General features: G+C 36.4%; 1 protein-coding gene across 1 annotated transcript; it reads left to right on the top strand.

Annotated features, from left to right (window-relative positions):
• The first annotated feature begins 10,580 nt into the window (after nucleotides 1-10,580).
• Nucleotides 10,581-11,489, top strand: LOC144376760 (olfactory receptor 4C3D). The gene has a single exon (XM_078045044.1). It carries the CDS (start codon nucleotides 10,581-10,583, stop codon nucleotides 11,487-11,489), a length of 909 nt encoding a protein of 302 aa, XP_077901170.1.
• The last annotated feature ends 8,247 nt before the right edge of the window (nucleotides 11,490-19,736 follow it).

The following is a 19,736-nucleotide window of genomic DNA, read 5'->3' as shown; positions in this document are numbered from 1 at the left end:
CTTTTCTTCTTCTCCCTCCCCATGATCCTTTCCTCTATTGTACTGATATCCTTTGCATTTTTATGAGGTTACTTTTTAAATGTTTTTCTTTCTAACTTCCACATATGAGAGAAAACATATAACCCTTGACTTTCTGAGTCTAATTTGTTTCACTCGATATTAAACTACAACCATTCAACATTTGCAAATAAAGTAATTTCATTCTTTATGGTTGAGTAAAACTCCATTGTATATGCATACCAGCTTGCTTTCTCTACTCCTCTGTTGATGGGCATCTGGGCTGGTTCCATAGTTTGGCTATTGTTAATTGCACTAAGCAGCCAGTTTAAGGCTCCATCACACTCTGATTGCAAAGCCCTGTCTCATTCTTCAGCAAACCTTCTCCTGGTCTTTGTTAGTTTTTGCTAGATTCTAGGGCTCTACAAAAGCTGATTCTGACAGTTTTTGCCAGCTCATTAGTTGTTCCTCTGGAGGGGGAAGATGGAATCCTAGAGTCCCCTCCTCTGCTATTATTTATTTATTAATATTCATTTATTTATTTATTTATTTTAGTTTTTGGTGGACACAACATCTTTGTTTGTATGTGGTGCTGAGGATTGAACCCGGGAGCACACATGCCAGGCGAGCGCGCTACCGCTTAAGCCACATCCCCAGCCCCTCTGCTATTTTTTATACTATCAATCTTTCACTGTTTCTTCTACTCATCCAACTAATTCTCATTCTCACTTATAGATGAGTAAACTGAGACACAGAGAGATTAAATAACTGGTCCAAGATCACAGAGTCCTAACTTATGGATCCTGGATCCAGAGCATGAAATTTTACTGTATTGTACAATAAATACTTATGGCATAGACTATAGCAGAACGTGAAAATTAAACTTCCTTGTTGTGTGATGATTTGGACCTTGAAGTACTGTTAATAGTAAGAGGCTCCTTGAATAGACTTGAGTTATTTATTAACAGCTTTTGAAGAGGTAAGGTGTGGGAGAGAAGATAGTAAATGAGAGAGTGTGTTCAGATAGTGTGATGTGTTTAACAAATCCTTTTATTTTTTTCTTCTGGGGACACAGAAAGCCTCTTGTATCCAGTTGGGGTCTTGTTTTTTTTTGGGGGGGGGTATCGGCAATTGAACTCAGGGACACTTGAGCACTGAGCCATATCCCTATCCCTGTTTTGTATTTTATTAGAGACTGGGTCTTACTGAGTTGCTTAGCACCTTGCTAAATTGCTGAGATTGGCTTTGAACTCTCATTTTTTCTGTCTCAACCTCTTAAGCCACTAGGATTACAAGCATGCTCCTAAGGGGTGGAAGTGATGAATCTAAGTTTAGACTTATTCCTTAAAATTTCCTCCTTGATCCTTTATCTCCCCATGGTTGTTGGCTAGCCAGGTAGAGACTCTGGGAGAGCCCAGGAATCTGAGGCCACTGTAGGAAGCACAGTTTGGAGGAGAGCTGCCTGAGTAAGCATGTCCCTATTGGACTTGGTGCGAATAAACTAATCACTTATTCACAACATTTCTGACTCAATTAATATAGGAGCTAACAGATAGGTTTTTTAAAAATATATTTTTAATTGTGATGAACCTTTATTTTATTCAATTATTTATATGTGGTGCTGAGAATCGAACCCAGTGCCCTCCACATGCCAGGCAACGGCTTTTACCACTGAGCCACAACCCCAGTTCTCAGACAGGGTTGTTAATGACTTTATCCAAGAAAACAAGAAATGGAAGGGATGGAGATATCGACACCCAGGAAGCCTGGGTGCATTACCATTCTGAAGAGCTCGATTCATAGGATCAGGAGCTGTCATGCTACTGGCTGTACCTGAGGACTACATTGGACACTGTCTTTTTTTACCTCTGTGGATACTTCCTCATAATGTCTCCTTCCCAACAATACCCTCAGTCACCTGCAGTGACCAGGCTAATGATGGAGGAACATCATTAATTTACTTGTGTCTGCATCTGAACGGAGCTCACTAGAGACCCCTGAGCTAAGGAGTGGTCAGTGGGGTGGCACCACATTGCACAATAAATCAAAGTAGAACACTGAAGACTGCATCTGCTCCTTGTTTTCATGTCACTTCTAATGGCAAAGGTATTAATGGAAGAAATCATCCTTTGCAAAATGTAATGCATATAAGAGAGAGAGAGCATAAATCCCTCTATTGATACCTTTTAGCCATACTGACTTTGAGTTATGAGATTGGGAGTAACAAAAAAGCTTTCTGATCCCAAATTACTTCCCCCTAAATGTGTCATGACCGAGGCTTGAGGGAATGAGCTATGTTGTGCTTATTTCCCATCTCTTTGACATTCCTGATCCTCAGCCCTCGTTAGGCACAATGTCCAGAGAATGTGTGAGAAGTTCCTCTTAGATGAAGGACAGAGCCCAGAGAAGGAAAGCAACTTTAATTAAAGTTTGTGTATTTTCTGAGATGGATCCTGCCTCTTTATTTGTACCTCCTTCCCATCCTTTCTTGATTTCTCTGAGATGCTATTTTTTTTAAAAAAAAATTTGACCTACATAAGTTTTCAGAGATCCATATCAGAGTTTAATATTCTATGATTTCAGGAAAATTTTAATAGGTTGTCTAGAATTTAATTTTACAGTTCTATTACGCCCTTCTGTGTGATAAATGGCCAGTGGGAGGAGGAAATAGATGCACATGTCATCCTGGAACCAGGTGACATCATGTGACAGCATGTTAGGTTTTGAGGCACCACTTAGAGGATGTTTGAGAATGGGGATGTTGAATCAGAGGAAGGAGGGCCACTGGATTCTTGGGAGAAGGTAGTTAGAATAGATAAGGCAAAACATTTGGAATTTTTTTTGATTTACACTTTAAAAAACAATAGTTGAGTCAAGACACTAAGGGTGGCAGCAAAGTTCATGTTTGGGTTGAGTCCTTCTATTTTTTAGGAAAATATTTTCATAACCCTTTGATTTTTATGAAGGCAAGGTCCAAAGTCTCTAAAGGGAAGGAGAGGCAAAAAAGAATTCAACAGTTTTTCTTAATAAAATGTAAAAAAAATACATATTAGTAGTAGATAATAAAATACAAATAATCCAAAGAAATAGGTGACTCTCAGGGGCAGAAAAGTTGTAATGATGTTAATTGAGTTCTTTTGCTCCAAGAGGTTGAAGGCAGCTTGGTGCTCTGGGTGGGGGAAGTGACCTAGTAGATGGGATAGAGTAGCAGCATATCTTGAGACCCAGTCTGGCGGCAAGCATGGCCATGGGCCCCCTGACTTGTAGAGTGGCTGATGGACATGGGAAATACCAATGACTGGTATCAAAATTTAGGATTTTTCTTTTTGTTGTTGCACTTCCTTTATGATATACTTGAGTCATCTAATTCAGCCAAGGATCCATATACTGAAGGGATAGAAGAGAGGACTGGGTGACATAGGGAAGTGGTGATGAGGTGGCTAGGGATACGAGGTCAGGGAACAGTAGCTAATGATGATAATGAGGATGATGCTGATAGGAGCAATAGTGGAGGCTGGGGTTGTGGCTCAAAGGTAGAGCACTCACCTACCACATGTGAGGCACTGAGTTGGGTCCTCAGCACCATGTAAAAATAAAATAAAAATATTTTTAAAAAAAGATCAATAGTGATAGCAAATCTTACATACAAATTTCCACGTGCCAGGCATTGTTCTAAGCATTTTAGATCTATCTCATTTTATCTTAATAAGGACCTTAAAAAGAAGGCAATGTTTGTAGCCCCATTTTATAGATAAGAGAAGGAGACACAGAAGGTTACAGGTTAAATGATTTGCCCAAAGGGAAAAACTAGGAACACGAAACTGAGTGGGAGGGGATTCCTGCAGGCACCCAAGACTGAGTATTGAGTTGTTTTATTTGGATAGCGAAAAGTATGACCATGGGAAGCCGGGAAACCTGGGGCCACTGCCTCTGCATTTGTGTCAGAGTTTGTCCACTTCCTCTGTGTTTACACGCCCTGGCCCTGGGCACACTCAGTAGACCTGGTAGCCTCTGAGATCTTGTCTCAGAGGACTGTGATATTTAAATTACTGGTCCAGTGCCAACTTCTTCCAGCTTGGGAGGTGGAGAGGGTTGGTCCCTTTCAGAGCTCAATTTCCAGCTCAGATACTCAGGGAAGGCGCCTTTGACTTATGCTAGTTTTCAGGGCAGGAAGGACAATGGGGTTAAGGTGTTCCTAACCTGGTTGGGTCATATATTTAGTGACTTCATCCAAGAGTCCATACACCAGGGATAGAGCAGGGATCATTTAGGAGACAGAGCAGCCATCTCTTCCCCCTCTCCTCTTCTCTCTCTGACTGCAGGGAGCCAGCAAGGTGGAGAACAGGACGTATAACAGCTTCAGATGAGTTTGGTGCTGTGGTGTTGCAGCATGCAGCATCTTGAGAACCATCCTTACAGACAGAATCCAAAATGCCAACCTGCATTTCAGAAACTTGCAATGCTTTAGACTTTTTTTCCTAGAGAAAATGTCTTAGAGAACAAAATTGTACCTTATTCAGATCTTTCAACTTGGCTGGACAAGTAAGTTTTCCATCAGCATGATACCTTTTATGTTAAATTCAAATTTTCTATTGCTTCCTACATTAAAGGGAATGAAATAACCTGTTTGACCCTTTGTAATGAAACTGTTTATTTTCTCTGCTGAATTTTGATTAAAATGTCCAAAGTCATATTAGATACTTGATAGAAGGATTTGAATTGAGAAAAGAGACAAAACCAACAACAACAAATAATAATAATAGCTTACTTTTTTCCCTAGAATTTTATGGTGTCCACAGTTTGTTCATATACTTTCTCATCTGATCTTTTCAACATGTTTAGAGGCAGGTAGGTTACATTTTGAAATTTTTATTTTACAAATGAACCTGGAGGTCACGCTGGCTGAATTGAGGAGTTGGGACTTCCATGGTTTGATGTCTAATTCAGAATCTCAAAATCCGAAAGCTCTGCAGATATGCCACTAGACCCAGAAACTGAAAATCCCAGTCTAGTGTAGTGTGTCTTCCATTCACTGGAATCGTGATGTACTTCTTTAGTATGGTTTATTCAATTGTCCTCTGCCAGCCCTCTTTAATTTCATAAGAATATAATAAGGCACACAATGTAGAATTTTCTGAAGCTCTTTTCTAAAAAGACCTTGCTTAAAAAAATACTAACAATGTGTTAAAAATGCTAACAATAAATGTACCTGGCAATTCCATAACAATTCTGTAGCATGCAGTAAAGGATCTTCTTTAGGCTTTCTTTGTTTTTGACTGTCAAGATTACGGGGGAATGCTGGAAGCATCAGAAACAGGTTCCATGTATTTGAAATTTATGAACCCTAATTGGTAATTTTTGACATCAGAGAGTTAGAGCTTAGAAGCAGAGAAGGGCATTTCAGAACTGTAAATAAAGGAGATGTAACATTATTAGGGCCAGGATGGGGTAGAGAACATAGCATGGTGGATGACAAGGTTCAAGGAGCTACCAACCATGGCCCATGTGGGGTTAGTCATAAGGGACAGAGGCCAGAATTGTGCATGGTTCTATAGAGTGAGACTTGGTGCATAGGGAGCTGAGTTTAGCATTTGCAAGTAGATTTGGGGTGGTTTTCTACTCTTTGCATCCAGGTTGGGTGGGATTCCTCTTCCATGATCATTCAACTCCTTTGGCAAAGTTCTGTCATAGCACTGAGCACAGTATATTCATTGGACCATTCATTTGGATTAAGATGTCAGTGATTTTTGTTTTTGACCCAGGCCCAAGTTCTTTCCACAAAAAAAAAAAAAAAAAAAAACAAAACAGAAAAGGGCAACTGAGCATGAGCACCATTCTTCTCCATCTGCATTTTTTTTTTTTTGTACAGGGGATTGAACCCAGAGGGGTTTAACCACTAATCTACATTTCCATTCTCCCTTTTTTATATTTTATTCAGAGACAGGTCTACACTGAGTGGCTAAGGGCTTCACTAAATTGCTGAAGCTGGCTTTGAACTCACCATCCTCTAGCCTCATCCTCCCAAACCTCTGGGATTACAGGCATGGGCCACCATGCCTGGTCTCCATCTGCATTCTTAAAAGAGGTCATGATGTTCTTTGGGACTGGCTGGGTCTCAACTAGCCATGTAATCCATCTGTGAATCCTGGGTCCCAGCCATAAATGTTCTGATTTAATGATAATCTGGTTCCTAAATCTATTTATTCAGAATGAGTATCCACTCTTTTTGAAGGAATATTATTATTATTCTCAGATGACTACAACTGAAAATTTGGTGTGTCTGGCTTATTCCTTTTCAATCACTGAGGTATATTCAGATAGCATCAACTCAAGTCCAGATGCAGCTGCTTATGGACCATGGAAAGTAAGTTGAAGAATGCTACTTATCTTCTCTGACCCTGTTTCTTCATTGTAAAGTGACATCTATTTTTTTTTTAAAGATTGTTGTGGAAATTGAATGAAATAATCATTTGAAGAGTTTTGCATGTCAAGTTGCCTCAAATTCAGTGCTATATTTTAAAGTATTGGTTAAAATGGATATTCTTTAAAATTTTCTCTGGAATGTCTAAATTAGTATTCTGTGTTTTACAATTTTACTAGATTGATAGTACACCTTATATTTGGCAAATGTTTTGCATGTTGATAACATTTTCTAAGTCATTTTTCTTAAGCATGAATGATTTTTAAAAAATACATTAAGATGATGCAGCGTTATGTGGAAAACTGATGTTTCAACTGTTGTTAAAGGTACCCAACAAAATCTTACCTCACATATTTATTTTTTAATAAGTAGAACTTCAGTGATATGCTTGGTAGAATATTGCAAGTCTTTTGTTTTACATAGTGGTGCTCTATCTTGTTGTTTTCTTCCAAAAAAAGCAACTGAACATTTGCATTTTCTTATGCAAAGGCATCCACATCTAAGTGATATTTCGTCGTTTAAAATATTTCATTGTGAAAGCATTTGAAAATGTTTCCAGTCAGTTGATTGTGAATCTCAATAGTATGTCTAATCTTGGAAAAATTAAACGTGCTAGATTAAAATAAAATCTTTAAGCAATAGAGCTGTGGACTTGTGCATGATTTAACAGTATTCTTTTGATCTTCCTTACAGTGATTCATTCCTTCATTTGTACTGTGGCTTTGTGAAATAATGTTGCTGTGAATTTTAATCAATAGAGTGCTTTTAAATGGAAAAAAAATACAGAGCCTAGCACAAAGTCTTAAATGTGTTAAATATTAACACATGTTTGTATTCTCTCTGTAAAGAAAAGCTTATCTTTATTCCTTGAATTTTCTCAGCAACTTCAACCCTGCAGGAGCCTGGATCATGTGATACATCCAGAGCTTCCAACAGATGATTGCTATCTCCTAGTCACATTGAAATCCTGGAAAACCACCTTTGGTTAGGGTTTTAAGAGAGCTTCTCTTAATTGAGAAGTCCTCACTCATTCAAATAAGAGTTAGTATTAAATATGACTCTGTGGTTGGTTACAGAAAATTTGGTAAGAGTTATGAATAACTGGAAAAGAGAAAAGTCACTGGAATGACAGTGGAAAGAGGCATTACCTGCTAATACTGGCCTCACTCCCTGTATTTCTGTATCTGGTTCTTTATTTGTATCCATTGTGAGGAACCAGGAGTTTTAAGTAAACTGTTTCCCTAAGTTCTGTGAGCAATTAAAGTCCATTAACAGTCTGAGGGGTTTGTGGGATCCCCTGATTTGTAGCCAAGTCAGACAGAAGTGAGGGTAACCTGGGAACCCACTACTTGTTCTTGGGGTCTGGAGCTGGAGGCAGTCTTGTGGGACTAACCTGTGGGTACTATGCTAACTACCTGTGAGTGGTTAGTGTCAGAATAAAAATAAACTATAGGTCACCTGGTTGACCTCTATAGAAAACTGGAGTATTGCTTAGCATGGAAAGCTTGCACACAGGGTCTCAGAAGTGTTATGAGGGGAGGAACAACTTTTTTTCTTTCTAGGTCAAGTCCTGTTTTATTACTTATAAACTTTGGTAGAGAGACTAATTTTGGTGAAAACAGTTAATTTTATCATCTACAAAGCGAAAAATAAACCTATTTTTTCAGTCTCATTATAATGATGAAATAACATGACTTATACAAAAGTCCTGAGTTACAAATTCAAATAGAACAGTTACATGGACATAAAAATTTCTCCACCAGTTCCAACAGCTGCTTTGGCAAGAAACCTGAAGAGTTGGCATCTGAGAGGCTGAGTTGGGAACTACCAATCATACACTAAGCTCCTTTTTGCATTAATAATATCTAAAGGAGATACTATATAGGATAGAAAAGCATAAGAAGCTGTTCAAAATCAGTAGTGGTTAAAAAATGTTTACCTTATAATATTAGGATAGCATTAAATATATGGCATGATTTACAAAGTATAAGTTAGAAATGAACAAAGATCTATAGGTGGAAGAAAGAGTGGATGAAAAACACTAGGAAGCTGGTAGCTTTCTTTTTTGGATGGCAGAACTAAGGAAAAAATGTTTTCCTTTTAAATGTTTTCTAAACTCTGTCCAATAATCATAGGTAGTTTTCATTGTCATTATCTCTTCCCCTTTTTCCTGAGAGGTTCTGCTGATATACACCTTTGCACAGTGTGAAGCTAGAAACTTTGCCTTCTCTTCTGTTCTTTTTTGTGCTATCTATGGGCTGAGTAATCTTGGTTCTGAGAAGAAATACCGTGGTGTAAGAGGGGGTTCAGGCTGGAGAGTCAGAAAGCATGGGATGTGTCCTTTGACTTGGGCCAGCTACTTAATCTTTCTAGGTTAAAATTTTTAGCATTTTCAAACCAAAGATGTTTGTATCAGATTATCATACAAGTCTCTTTCCTTAATGGCTTTTTAGAAAAGAAAATCAAAAGAGATGGCTCAAGAAGTCCCTTGTAGCCCATAAGTGGATGAGATTCCTTATTTGTTCTTTGAACCCAGGTCAATTAGATTTTGATACATGTGCAATTCAGAGAAGAGATTATGGAGCAGTAGTTTCTCACTGCATATATTTTCTCCCTGTAGGAACATCCTTTAACACTGTCTAGACATTTATCATATGGGTCATTCCAAGAAGGGAAAGGAAGACCAAATGATGTAGAAGAAAGGACCAGATGACCTGTGAAGAATCCTGTTAGTTCTAGCAGTCTGCCCTGTTAGAATGGAATAACAATTCTGGTAAGAAGCTATAAATTGCCTTAGATCCAGTGGTTGTAATCTTCTTATGTTTGTCTTGGGTTTTAGTTTTAAATAATTCAGTGTGCATTTCATTGGACACTGCTCTAGGCTCTGGCACTATGGATATTAATCACACAGAACTCCTGCTTTCAAGATATTGCAAATGTAAGGCAGGTGGAAGTAGATCAAGAAAAAGTAGTGTACAAAGAATCAGGATGCAGAAGCAATCTGTAGGAGTGCCATGGAAAGCCTCATAATGTAGCTCTGGGTAGCGGAAGAGATGATATTCCTTACAAAGAGGAGTGATATTTGAGCCTGTTTTTGCAGGATGTATAAGAGTAGGCCAGCAGAGAAAGAGAGGCTGTGGGAAAGCAAGGAGTTGAAAGTGAGCCTGGCTTGATTAAGGAGTTAGAGTAAGTTAGTATGTCTAAAGAACATGGCATTGGACAGAGAGGGGACCTAAAAGACAAGGTGTATAAGTCAGTGGGGCCCTTGTAAGGAGAATAAAATTCTTGTATTTTATCTCTAAAGAAGATAAAGAGGAGCTTTTCGAAGATTTTAAATTGGGTAATGATTTGCATGATCAATTCCTAGAAATAACATTGTGACTGCCAGGTGGACTATTGAGCAGCTGTTTGAGACACAAGGTAGAAGAGATTAGCTATGATGTTGTTCCTTATTTTGCTAATTCACCTAACTCTAGTGCTGACAAAAAATTGCAGAAAATATTTAGGGAAATTATTTTGCTATAATTGGTTATTTTTAATAAAGAATACATAATTTAAAAATGGCATGTGAACTGAAAATAATAATTATGCTTATTTGTGGGATACAACATGACTTTTCCTGTATTTATGAATTGTTCAGCATCTTTTGATTAACATGTGATAGAATTTTGCATGTCAGTGAGCTATAGTGTGATATTTCAACACAGGCACACAGCATGCACTGATCAAGTCAGGGTAATTAGCATTTCCTTCATTATTTCTTTATGCTAGGGCCTCAAATTTCCTCTCTTCTATATCTTCATCAAATATATAATAAGCTGTCATAAATGATACTAACTGCATTGTGCTGCAGAACACCATTACAAAAACTCCATGAAGAAATTTTTAATCTGAAAAACAGAGCTAGTTTTAAAAAGAATTGCTTTTTATTTGTCAAAAAGCAAAAGATGCAATGTTTTGAAAGTTATTAGTTTCGTCTATTATGTTTTCAATCAAAATCCCAAATGAGAAATGCAGGACCTGATTGGCATTATTTCTTTGGGGATACAGTTTGGGTTAATTATATTCCACAAATCTTGATTTTTTTTTCAAGTTTTTGAAATGTGTCTAAAGAGAGATAACAAAATCTTCTTTATAAATTTCTTATTGCAGCTCAGGGTTCATGGATAGTCATCGAAACATCACAGAGTTTTTCATGCTGGGACTCTCACAGAATCCTGTGGTGCAGAGATTTTTATTTGTGCTGTTTTTGATTGTCTACCTGATCTCTGTTGGGGGCAACCTACTTATCATGATCACTATTATCTTCAGCCCCACCTTGGGCTCCCCTATGTACTTTTTCCTTTCATGTTTGTCCTTTATTGATACTTGCTATTCCTCATGTATGACCCCCAAACTCATCGCTGACTCCTTGTATGAAGGGAGGGCCTTCTCTTTTGAGGGCTGCTTGGCTCAGTTCTTTGTTGCTCATTTATTGGGAGGAACTGAGATCATTTTGCTCACAGTGATGGCCTTTGACCGCTATGTGGCCATCTGCAGGCCTCTACACTACACAACCATCATGACCAGGCGTCTCTGTGCCATGCTGGTGGGGGTGGCTTGGCTGGGGGGCTTCCTGCATTCCTCAGTTCAGCTCCTCCTGGTCCTGTGGTTGCCCTTCTGTGGGCCCAACGTGATCGATCACTTTTTGTGTGACTTGTACCCTTTGCTGGAGCTCGCCTGCACCAACACACATGTCATTGGTCTGCTGGTGGTGGCCAACAGTGGTGTGATCTGCCTGTTGAACTTCCTCATGCTGGCTGCCTCCTACATGGTGATCCTGCACACCTTGAGGTCCCACAGTGCAGAGGGGAGACGCAAGGCCCTCTCCACCTGTGGGGCCCACTTCACGGTTGTGGCCTTGTTCTTTGTGCCCTGTATATTTATTTACATGCGCCCATCATCCACTTTGTCCATAGACAAAATAGTGGCTGTGTTTTATTGTATTTTGACACCCATGTTCAATCCCCTGATTTATACCCTGAGAAATGCAGAGATGAAAAACGCTGTGAAGAATCTCTGGAAGAAATGAACAATTGTGGATGGACAACACAAGGCACAGTGGGGAAAGAAATAATAAGCCACTCTCAGAATAAATATTGTCATGATGAGACAGGAGAGATCAACAAAAAATTCTGAATATAACTGATTGGAATTTTTGAATTCCTGGAAAATCTATCCCTGTCCCAAAGTATTTCCAGACAAATAAATATATAACAGTTCAACTTCTTCTTAATGGTTTCACCTGAAGAGCATGGAGGATCAACCTCTCACTTCCTCACCTGTGCCTAAGAGGGAGCTTGCTTCACCCTGGGATACTGAGTGTCCTTGATGAACCCAATCCCCTTGTTAAAACATTAGCAAACTGGCATCGAACTCTGGACCCCAGAATACTGATCATTTTAGTGCCTGATGGTTCACTTATATGTGTTTTATATCTATGATAATATGAGAAGAATCTATAGCTTGGGATACTAAGAATACAGCAAATGAAATTAGGAATGACTGAATGCAAATCATGGAAGTATGCAGAACTGGCTCATGCTAAAATTAATGTAAGCATGATTATATATAATAAGCCATAATATATATTCAGAAATAAATTTCGACATGGTATGTCAGGTGATCCTCCCTCACAAATGATTGAACATTGACTTAATGTTAGGTGTTGTGCTAATCATTGGGTAAGCAAGGTCACATGGAGTTCTCATAAGAAATTGGCATGATTTTACTTTTAAAAAATTGGAAACTACAAGGAAAAATAGGACAAAGGGGATATAAAAAAAGTAGGAGGGAGGCCATGACAGTGGAAGAAGGGGATTAGGGAGAGGGAGGAAAGAGGGTGAAGGAGATATTGGGGAGTGAAATTGATTAAATTATGTTTTCATGTATGTTTGACTATGCCACAATGAGACTTAGCATTTTGTATAACTAATATGCACCAATAAAAATTAAAACTTTATTGAAGTTATTCATAGAAGTTGGGTTACTTAACCAAAGTTGAGCTGGAATCTATATATGAATCTTTCTTGCTTCAAACTGCATTTGTCGAATGCACAGAGCTTCCTGATTTACTGATCTTCTTGTGTGTTTTTTTTTGTTCATATTTCCCCTTGTAAGCTTTTTGTCAATGTCTTTATTGCCAATCTATGTTATGTTGAGTCCAGATTTATTTAGAATCCAGAGTTATTATTAAGTTCATCATCAAGGAGGTATTGATTCCTCCAAACTACTTGGTAAACTGCCATTCCCTGATTTTGTGCTCCCATTGAGATGTGTTTGTCTTGTTTTATGTCTCACTACAACTTGGGCCTTTTGAATTCTCTGATTAGCTATCCCAGCTATTCTGCTTGAGGGCTGGATTTGTTGATATCAGAGTGAAATATTCCTTTCTTGCAAGTATGATAATATAAAATGAAAAGCTTTATTGTGGGTGATACCATTTTCTGTGTAGTGACACTAGATAGTTCCCACGATTTCGTTAGCTTGCAATTTTACTGTTTCACATATAATGCCAGTTATACATTTATTTGCAATTTTATGTTCCATGGTACACTAATTATATGATTGTATTTAAAAGACATTTGTTATAGAAAGTGTTTGCAATATAATATGGAATTTTAAAAAGCAGGTTATAAAACAATGTAAGGCTATTGGTGTAAAGTTCTGTACCTTATTATTATTTTTTTGGTGTTAAGTTTTTTTTAGTTCTTTATCAGTAGGTACAGGTATGGTTAGGTATGTATTATTTATTAATTTTTAAATTTGTTTTAATTAGTTTTACATGACAGTATAATGCATTTATGCACTTTGATAAACATAGATGAGTTATAATTTCTCATTTTTCTGAGTATACATGTTGTAGAATTATATTGGTCATGCAGTCACATATATACACAAAGTAATAATGTCTGTTTCATTCTACTATCTTTCCTATCCCCACATCCTCTCCCCTCCCCTACCTTTACTTCACTCTGTCTAATCTAAGGTAATTCTATTCTTCTCTAGTGTCCCCTTCCCCCTGCCATATTGTGAATTAGCATCTGCATATTAGAGAAAACATTCAGCCTTTGGTTTGGGGGGATGGGCTTATATTGATTAGCATGATATTCTCCAACTCCATCCATTTACTGGCAAATGCCAAAATGTCTCTCTTCTTTAAAGCTGACTAATATTCCATTGAGTTATATACTACATTTTATTTATTCATTCATCTATTGAGGGACACCTAGGTTGATTCCATAGTTTAGCTATTGGGAATTTAGCTGCTATAAACATTGACCTGGCTGCATTACTGTAGTATGCTAATTTTAAGTCCTTTGAGTATAAGCCAAGGAGTGGGACAGCTGGGTCAAATGGTGGTTCCATTCCAAGTTTTCCAAGGAATCTCCATACCGTTTCCCATAGTGGTTGCACCAATTTGCAGTCCTATCAGCAAATTGTGAGTGTACCTCTTCCCTCACATCCTTGCCAACGTTTATTATTACCATTCTGACAGGAGTGAGATGAAATCTTAGTTTTGATTTGCATTTCACTAATTGCTAGAGATGTTGAACACTTTTTAATATATGTGTTGATCGATTGTATTTCTTCTTCTGTGAAATGTTTGTTCAGTTCCTTGGCCAATTTATTGATTGGGTTATTTTTTTTTTGGTGTTAAGTTTTTTTAGTTCTTTATATATCCTAGAGATTAATGCTTTATTGGAGGTAGATATGGTAAAGATTTTCTCCCAGTCTGTAGGCTCTCTCCTCATGTTATTGATTGTTTACTTTGCTGAAAAGAAGCTTTTTAATTTGAATCCATCCCATTTATTTATTCTTGATTTTACTTCTTGTGCTTTAGGAATCTTGTCAAGGAAATCAGATCCTAGGCTGACATGGTAAAGAATTGGGCCTATTTTTTCTTCTATTAGACACAGGGTCTCTGTTCTAGTGCCTAAATCTTTGATACACTTTGAGTTGATTTTTCACGGGGTGAGAGATAGAAGTTTAATTTCATTTTGCTACATATGAATTTCCAGTTTTGTTAGCACCATTTGTTGAATAGGCTATCTTTTCTCCAGTGAATGTTTTTGGCACTTTTGTCTAGTATGACATAGCCATATTTATGTGGATTTGTCTCTGTGTCCTTTATTCTGTACCCTTGGTCTACAAGTCTATTTTGGTGCCTATACCCTGGCATTTTTGTTACTATAGCTCTGTAGTATAGTTGGAGGTCTGATATTGTGATGTAATCCTGCTTCACTTTTCTTATTAAGGATTGCTTTACTATTCTGGGTCTCTTATTTTTCCAAATAAATTTTATGATTGCTTTTTTCTATTTCTGTGAAGAATATCATTGGGATTTTAATAGGAATTGCATTAAATCTGTATACTGCATTGGGTAATATGGCCATTTTGACAGTATTTATTCTGCCTATTCAGGAACTTGGGAGATCTTTCCATCTTCTGAGGTTTTCTTCAATTTCTTTCTTTGGAGTTCTGTAGTTTTTATTGTAGAGATCTTTCACATCTTTTGTTAGATTGATTCTCAGGTAGTTTATTTTTTTGAGGCTATTGTGAATGGAGTAGTTTTCCTGATTTCTCTTTCAGTGGTTTCATTGCTGATGTATAGGAATTCATTTGATTTATGGGTGTTGATTTTATATCCTGCTACTTTGCTGGATTCATTTATTAGCTTTAGAAGAATTTTTTGGATCTTTTAGATATAGAATCATGTCAATAGCAAATAGTGATAGTTTGAATTCTTCTTTACCTATTTGTGTCCCTTTAATTTCATTTTTTAATCTGATTTCTCTGGCTAGCATTTCCAGGATGATGTTGAATAGAATTGTTGAAAGAGGACATCCTTGTCTTGTTCCAGTTTTTAGAGAGAATGCCTTTAATTTTTCTCCATTTAGAATGATGTTGGCCTTGGGTTTAGCACATATAGCATTTACAATGTTCAGTTATGTTCCTTCTATCCCTAGTTTTTCTAGTGTTTTGAACATGAAGGTGTGCTGTGTTTTGTCAAATGCTTTTTGTGCATCTATTGAGATGATCATATGATTCTTGTTTTTAAGTCTATTTGTATGATGAATTACGTTTATTGATTTCCATATGTTGAACCAACCCTGCATCTCTGGGATGAATCCGACTTGATCATGGTGCACTACCTTTTTAATATGTTTTTGTATGTGATTTGCCAGAATTTTGTTGAGAATATTTGCATCTGTGTTCATCAGGGATATTGGTCTGAAGTTTTCTTTCCTTGATGTGACTTTGTCCGGTTTTGGTATCAGGGTGATATTAGCCTCGTAGAATGAATATGGAGGGGTTCCCTCCTTTTCTATTTCATGGAATACTTTGAGGAGTATTGATATTTGTTCTTCTTTAAAGGTCTTGTAGAACTTGGCTGAGAATTTATCTAGTCCTGGGCTTTTCTTGGTAGGCTTTTGATGGCGTTTTCTATTTAATTACTTGAAATTGATCTGTTTAAATTGTGTATGACCTCCTAATTCAGTTTGGGTAGGTCATATGTTTCTAGAAATTTGTTGATGTCTTTGATATTTCCTATTTTTATGGAATATAAGTTTTCAAAATAGTTTCTAATTATCTTCTGTATTTTAGACATGTCTGTGGTGATTTTCCTTCATTATCTTGTATTTTAGAAATTTGAGTTTTCTATCTTTTTCTCTTCATTAGCATGGCCAGGGATTAATCTATTTTCTTTATTTTTTCAAAGAACCAACTTTTTGTTTTGTCAATTTTTTCAATTGTTTCTTTTGTTTCGATTTCATCTCTGATTTTAATTATTTCTCCAACCAACAGCCAATCTCTGTCAGCTTCACTTCCATGCTTCCTGTGAATTTTTACCTCTAGCTTTTTTCTTCCTCCCTTGCAAATATCACATACTACACTACCTCTGTTCTCTCATCCACCATTTGAAATTGTAAACCATTTTAACAAATTTTCTGTTTATACTATAGGTAGTTATTGAAATCATCATTTCTGTTTAATGCGAGAAAGCAGCAGATGCCTTAGTGGGAGCTATTAGGTTTAGGTCATATATTGTGTGCACTGGGTGCTGTTGATATTGATCTCACTATTAAAGGTGAAGCACTGGAAACTTTCAGGTACACTATAGGTCTACAGGGTAGAATGTATGCTCCCTTAGATCCATACTTCTAGAGGGGAAAACACACTAACAACATGAAAAAACAGGGGAATAAAGCACCCCAAACAAACCAAGAAAGAGGCAGGAATGATTTCATATTAAAAGAACTAATTTCTGTATGTGTGACAGGAACATGCAATGTGTAACCTAGGATTCTCTTTTCCTACAAAGAAGGCATTGTTGGGGTAACTGGTGATATAACAATGTGGAGATTAGATGATATGATAGTATTTTTTCAACATTAATTTCTTGACTTTGATCATTTGCTGCTGTGATTACTAAAATTTTTTGCTCTTTGGGAATACTTAGAAGTTTTAAGACTGAAAGGTAATCATGTTTACATCTTATTCTGAACCTTTCAGAAAATAATAGCAATAAGTTCATACTTACACATGGGAAAGAAAAATGGAGAGATGAAAATTGCATTTGCACGTATCTACAGTAATGTACCCATACTTATATGTACAAATTCACAAAGAGAGAAAAATAAAAAGTAAAAGCAAATGTAGAAAAATGTGAATACCTGGGAAAAGTGGGCAAAGGGTATTCAGTAATTTCAGTCTGAAATTCTGCCAAACTTAAAATGTTTTTAAACAAACAAATAAAAAATATATATAAAAATGCAGAATTAAAAATATAGCAGCAATTAAAAGACTTGCAGGATTCTGTTTGTTCCATTTATGCAAACAGGTCTGAAGGTCTTGTCTAACCGTACCTACCGCAGGTGAGCACAGAACACAGGTCTCAAATTTGGTTTCTGGCATGGCTATTCTCACAAGATCATGACCCTGCAGAGGGTTCCTAACTTCCATAAAAAATGGTTGCAAATATATAAATCTCTACTATTTTTACTAATGAAAATCAATAAAGAAATCCCTTTCAAAAACTACAATAATCCATGATTACTGGAAAAATGATACACATTTTAAAAATCAGTATTTGATTTTACTCACAAACCCCTTCAAAGAAATATCATCGAATGCTATTTAAAGTGTCTCATATGAAACATTTTGAAGAGTAAAACTAACTCCTTCTGTAAGACATTTAATCAACAATTGTTTATTGTGACCAGAACCTTTATATTAAAATAGAAAATAGATACTAAAATTTTAAGAGTAAAATATATACCATGTCAACTAATCAAATGTGCTAACAGAAAGTAAACATTAAATGTGTAAAAGCAATAAAAACACTTGTAGATGAACTTACTGAGAAAGATTATTTAGTACACCTTAGTATATAAAATTGAAGATATAAATATATATAATATATATAAAAATTGCACAGATATAAATCTCTAGTATTTTCACTGATAAAATTAATATAGAAGTCATTTAAAAAATCACAAGAATCCATTAATACAAGAAAATCATATAATATTACACTAGCATAGTTAACAAACTCTGAGATAATTTACTATAATAAAATCCTATAATGTAGTTGACCACATTAATATGTACAAAGATAAAGTTGGGTCGTCATGTACCTAACTTCTAAGAAGGCACTTTAAAATACCGTACCGCTCTTCATTTTAACAAAAACCAATAAAATGCAAATTAAGATACTTTTAGCTCTCATCGCCATCATTTCATATTATCCTGGATATAGCAGCCAAACCAACCCAACAGGAAAAATAAATTAGCACTGTTAGAATATTGACAGTAAGAAATACCAAATCATTGAAAAATGACATTAGTTTAAGTGTATGCCTGAAAGGCCAGATAGAGGGGGAAAAAAGCCATTCCTAAACTGAAAAAAACAACTTCCAAATGAGTTCAATCTTCATAAAGTTCATGACGTAACTGCAAAGAGAAATGGACAACTTAGGTAAAGTGGAATCACAATAACAGAACTGTGAATCTCTGGAATAGATCTTATAAGCAAAAAGAACTACAAAGAAGTGGTAGATTGTATTGATGGGTAGTCATATTTTTAGCAGCAATAGTATGGTTTTATGTTTTCCTGATATATCTCAGCACACTACCTTCTATTTTATGGAGTGTTACATCTCTTTCCCTTTCAGTAAATCTATGCTCTGCTGCTTTCGTAAAAGGTCTACTGATATATAATTGACAAATAGGAATTATACATGTCTATGGAGTATAATGTTTTGATATATGAATACATTGTGAAATAGCCACCAAAATAAAGCTAATTAACACATCGCTGGCTCTCATGATGAGAACTTCTTTTATGAATATTTTTGTGGTGAGAACACTTAAAAGCTACCTTCATATCAACTGCCAAGAGCAATGCGGCATGGTTGATGACAGTTACCATGCTATATATTAGACACCAGAAATCATTTATCCTACAAAATAGAATTTCATGCTCTTTGACAAACAGCTTCAGTTTGTCTCCCTCCAGCCCACGACTGCTCCCATTCTGCTCTCTGCTCTGAGTCTCTTTTTGACTCTACATGTAAATGACAAAATACTTTTGTCTTTCTGTGTCTGGCATACATCACTTAGCATAATGTCCTCCAAGTTCACCTTTGTTGTCACAAATGATAAGATTTCTTGAAGACTCTTAGAAACATAGCACAGTGCATGCATCTGAGAGTAGCCGTGAAAGACTCTAGGATGGGTAGATACATTCTACAGTTTTTACATATTGTGCAGGTCAACGTTTAAAATAATCATCTATGGAAATGTTTCCCATTTTTTTTATTTTAGGAGAAAAATTATTTTATGAAAGTTACACATGACACAACGGTTTTCAAATAAAAATTAGAGTTTATATAGAATTTACATATTTAACTACTATAATGAAAAGAATAAAAAACTCTAAATATAAGATAAGGAGTGACAAAGTAAGGAATCAAATTAGTGGAGAAATTAAACCACTGCAATGTTGCAAAAATTTCATTCATTGATTTATCGAATTTTTTATGGACTCCCTACTATATGCTCCCTACTATATGTAGTGATACACAAAACATTACAGAGCATATGTTATAGCAGGGAACTCAATTCATGGCACAAACACATGGTTTGTTCTTTAATCATACTTATCGGAAATGCTTTGGACAAAAGAGAATTTAGTGTTAGTTTTAGGAAATCTTATACGTCCCAAGGATACAGATTTATAGTGAAATGACTTTCCTCATAGTGGGAAACTCAG

This window comes from Ictidomys tridecemlineatus, chromosome 4 (genome assembly GCF_052094955.1).
Source record: "Ictidomys tridecemlineatus isolate mIctTri1 chromosome 4, mIctTri1.hap1, whole genome shotgun sequence".
Taxonomy (NCBI): Eukaryota; Metazoa; Chordata; class Mammalia; order Rodentia; family Sciuridae; genus Ictidomys; species Ictidomys tridecemlineatus.
Note: the sequence above shows the minus strand (reverse complement) of the source record. Positions and strands in the feature narration are given on the sequence as shown.

Bases quoted from the DNA above. Each gene is read 5' to 3' on its own strand.
- LOC144376760 (XM_078045044.1), top strand. From the start codon at position 10,581: ATGGATAGTCATCGAAACATCACAGAGTTTTTCATGCTGGGACTCTCA.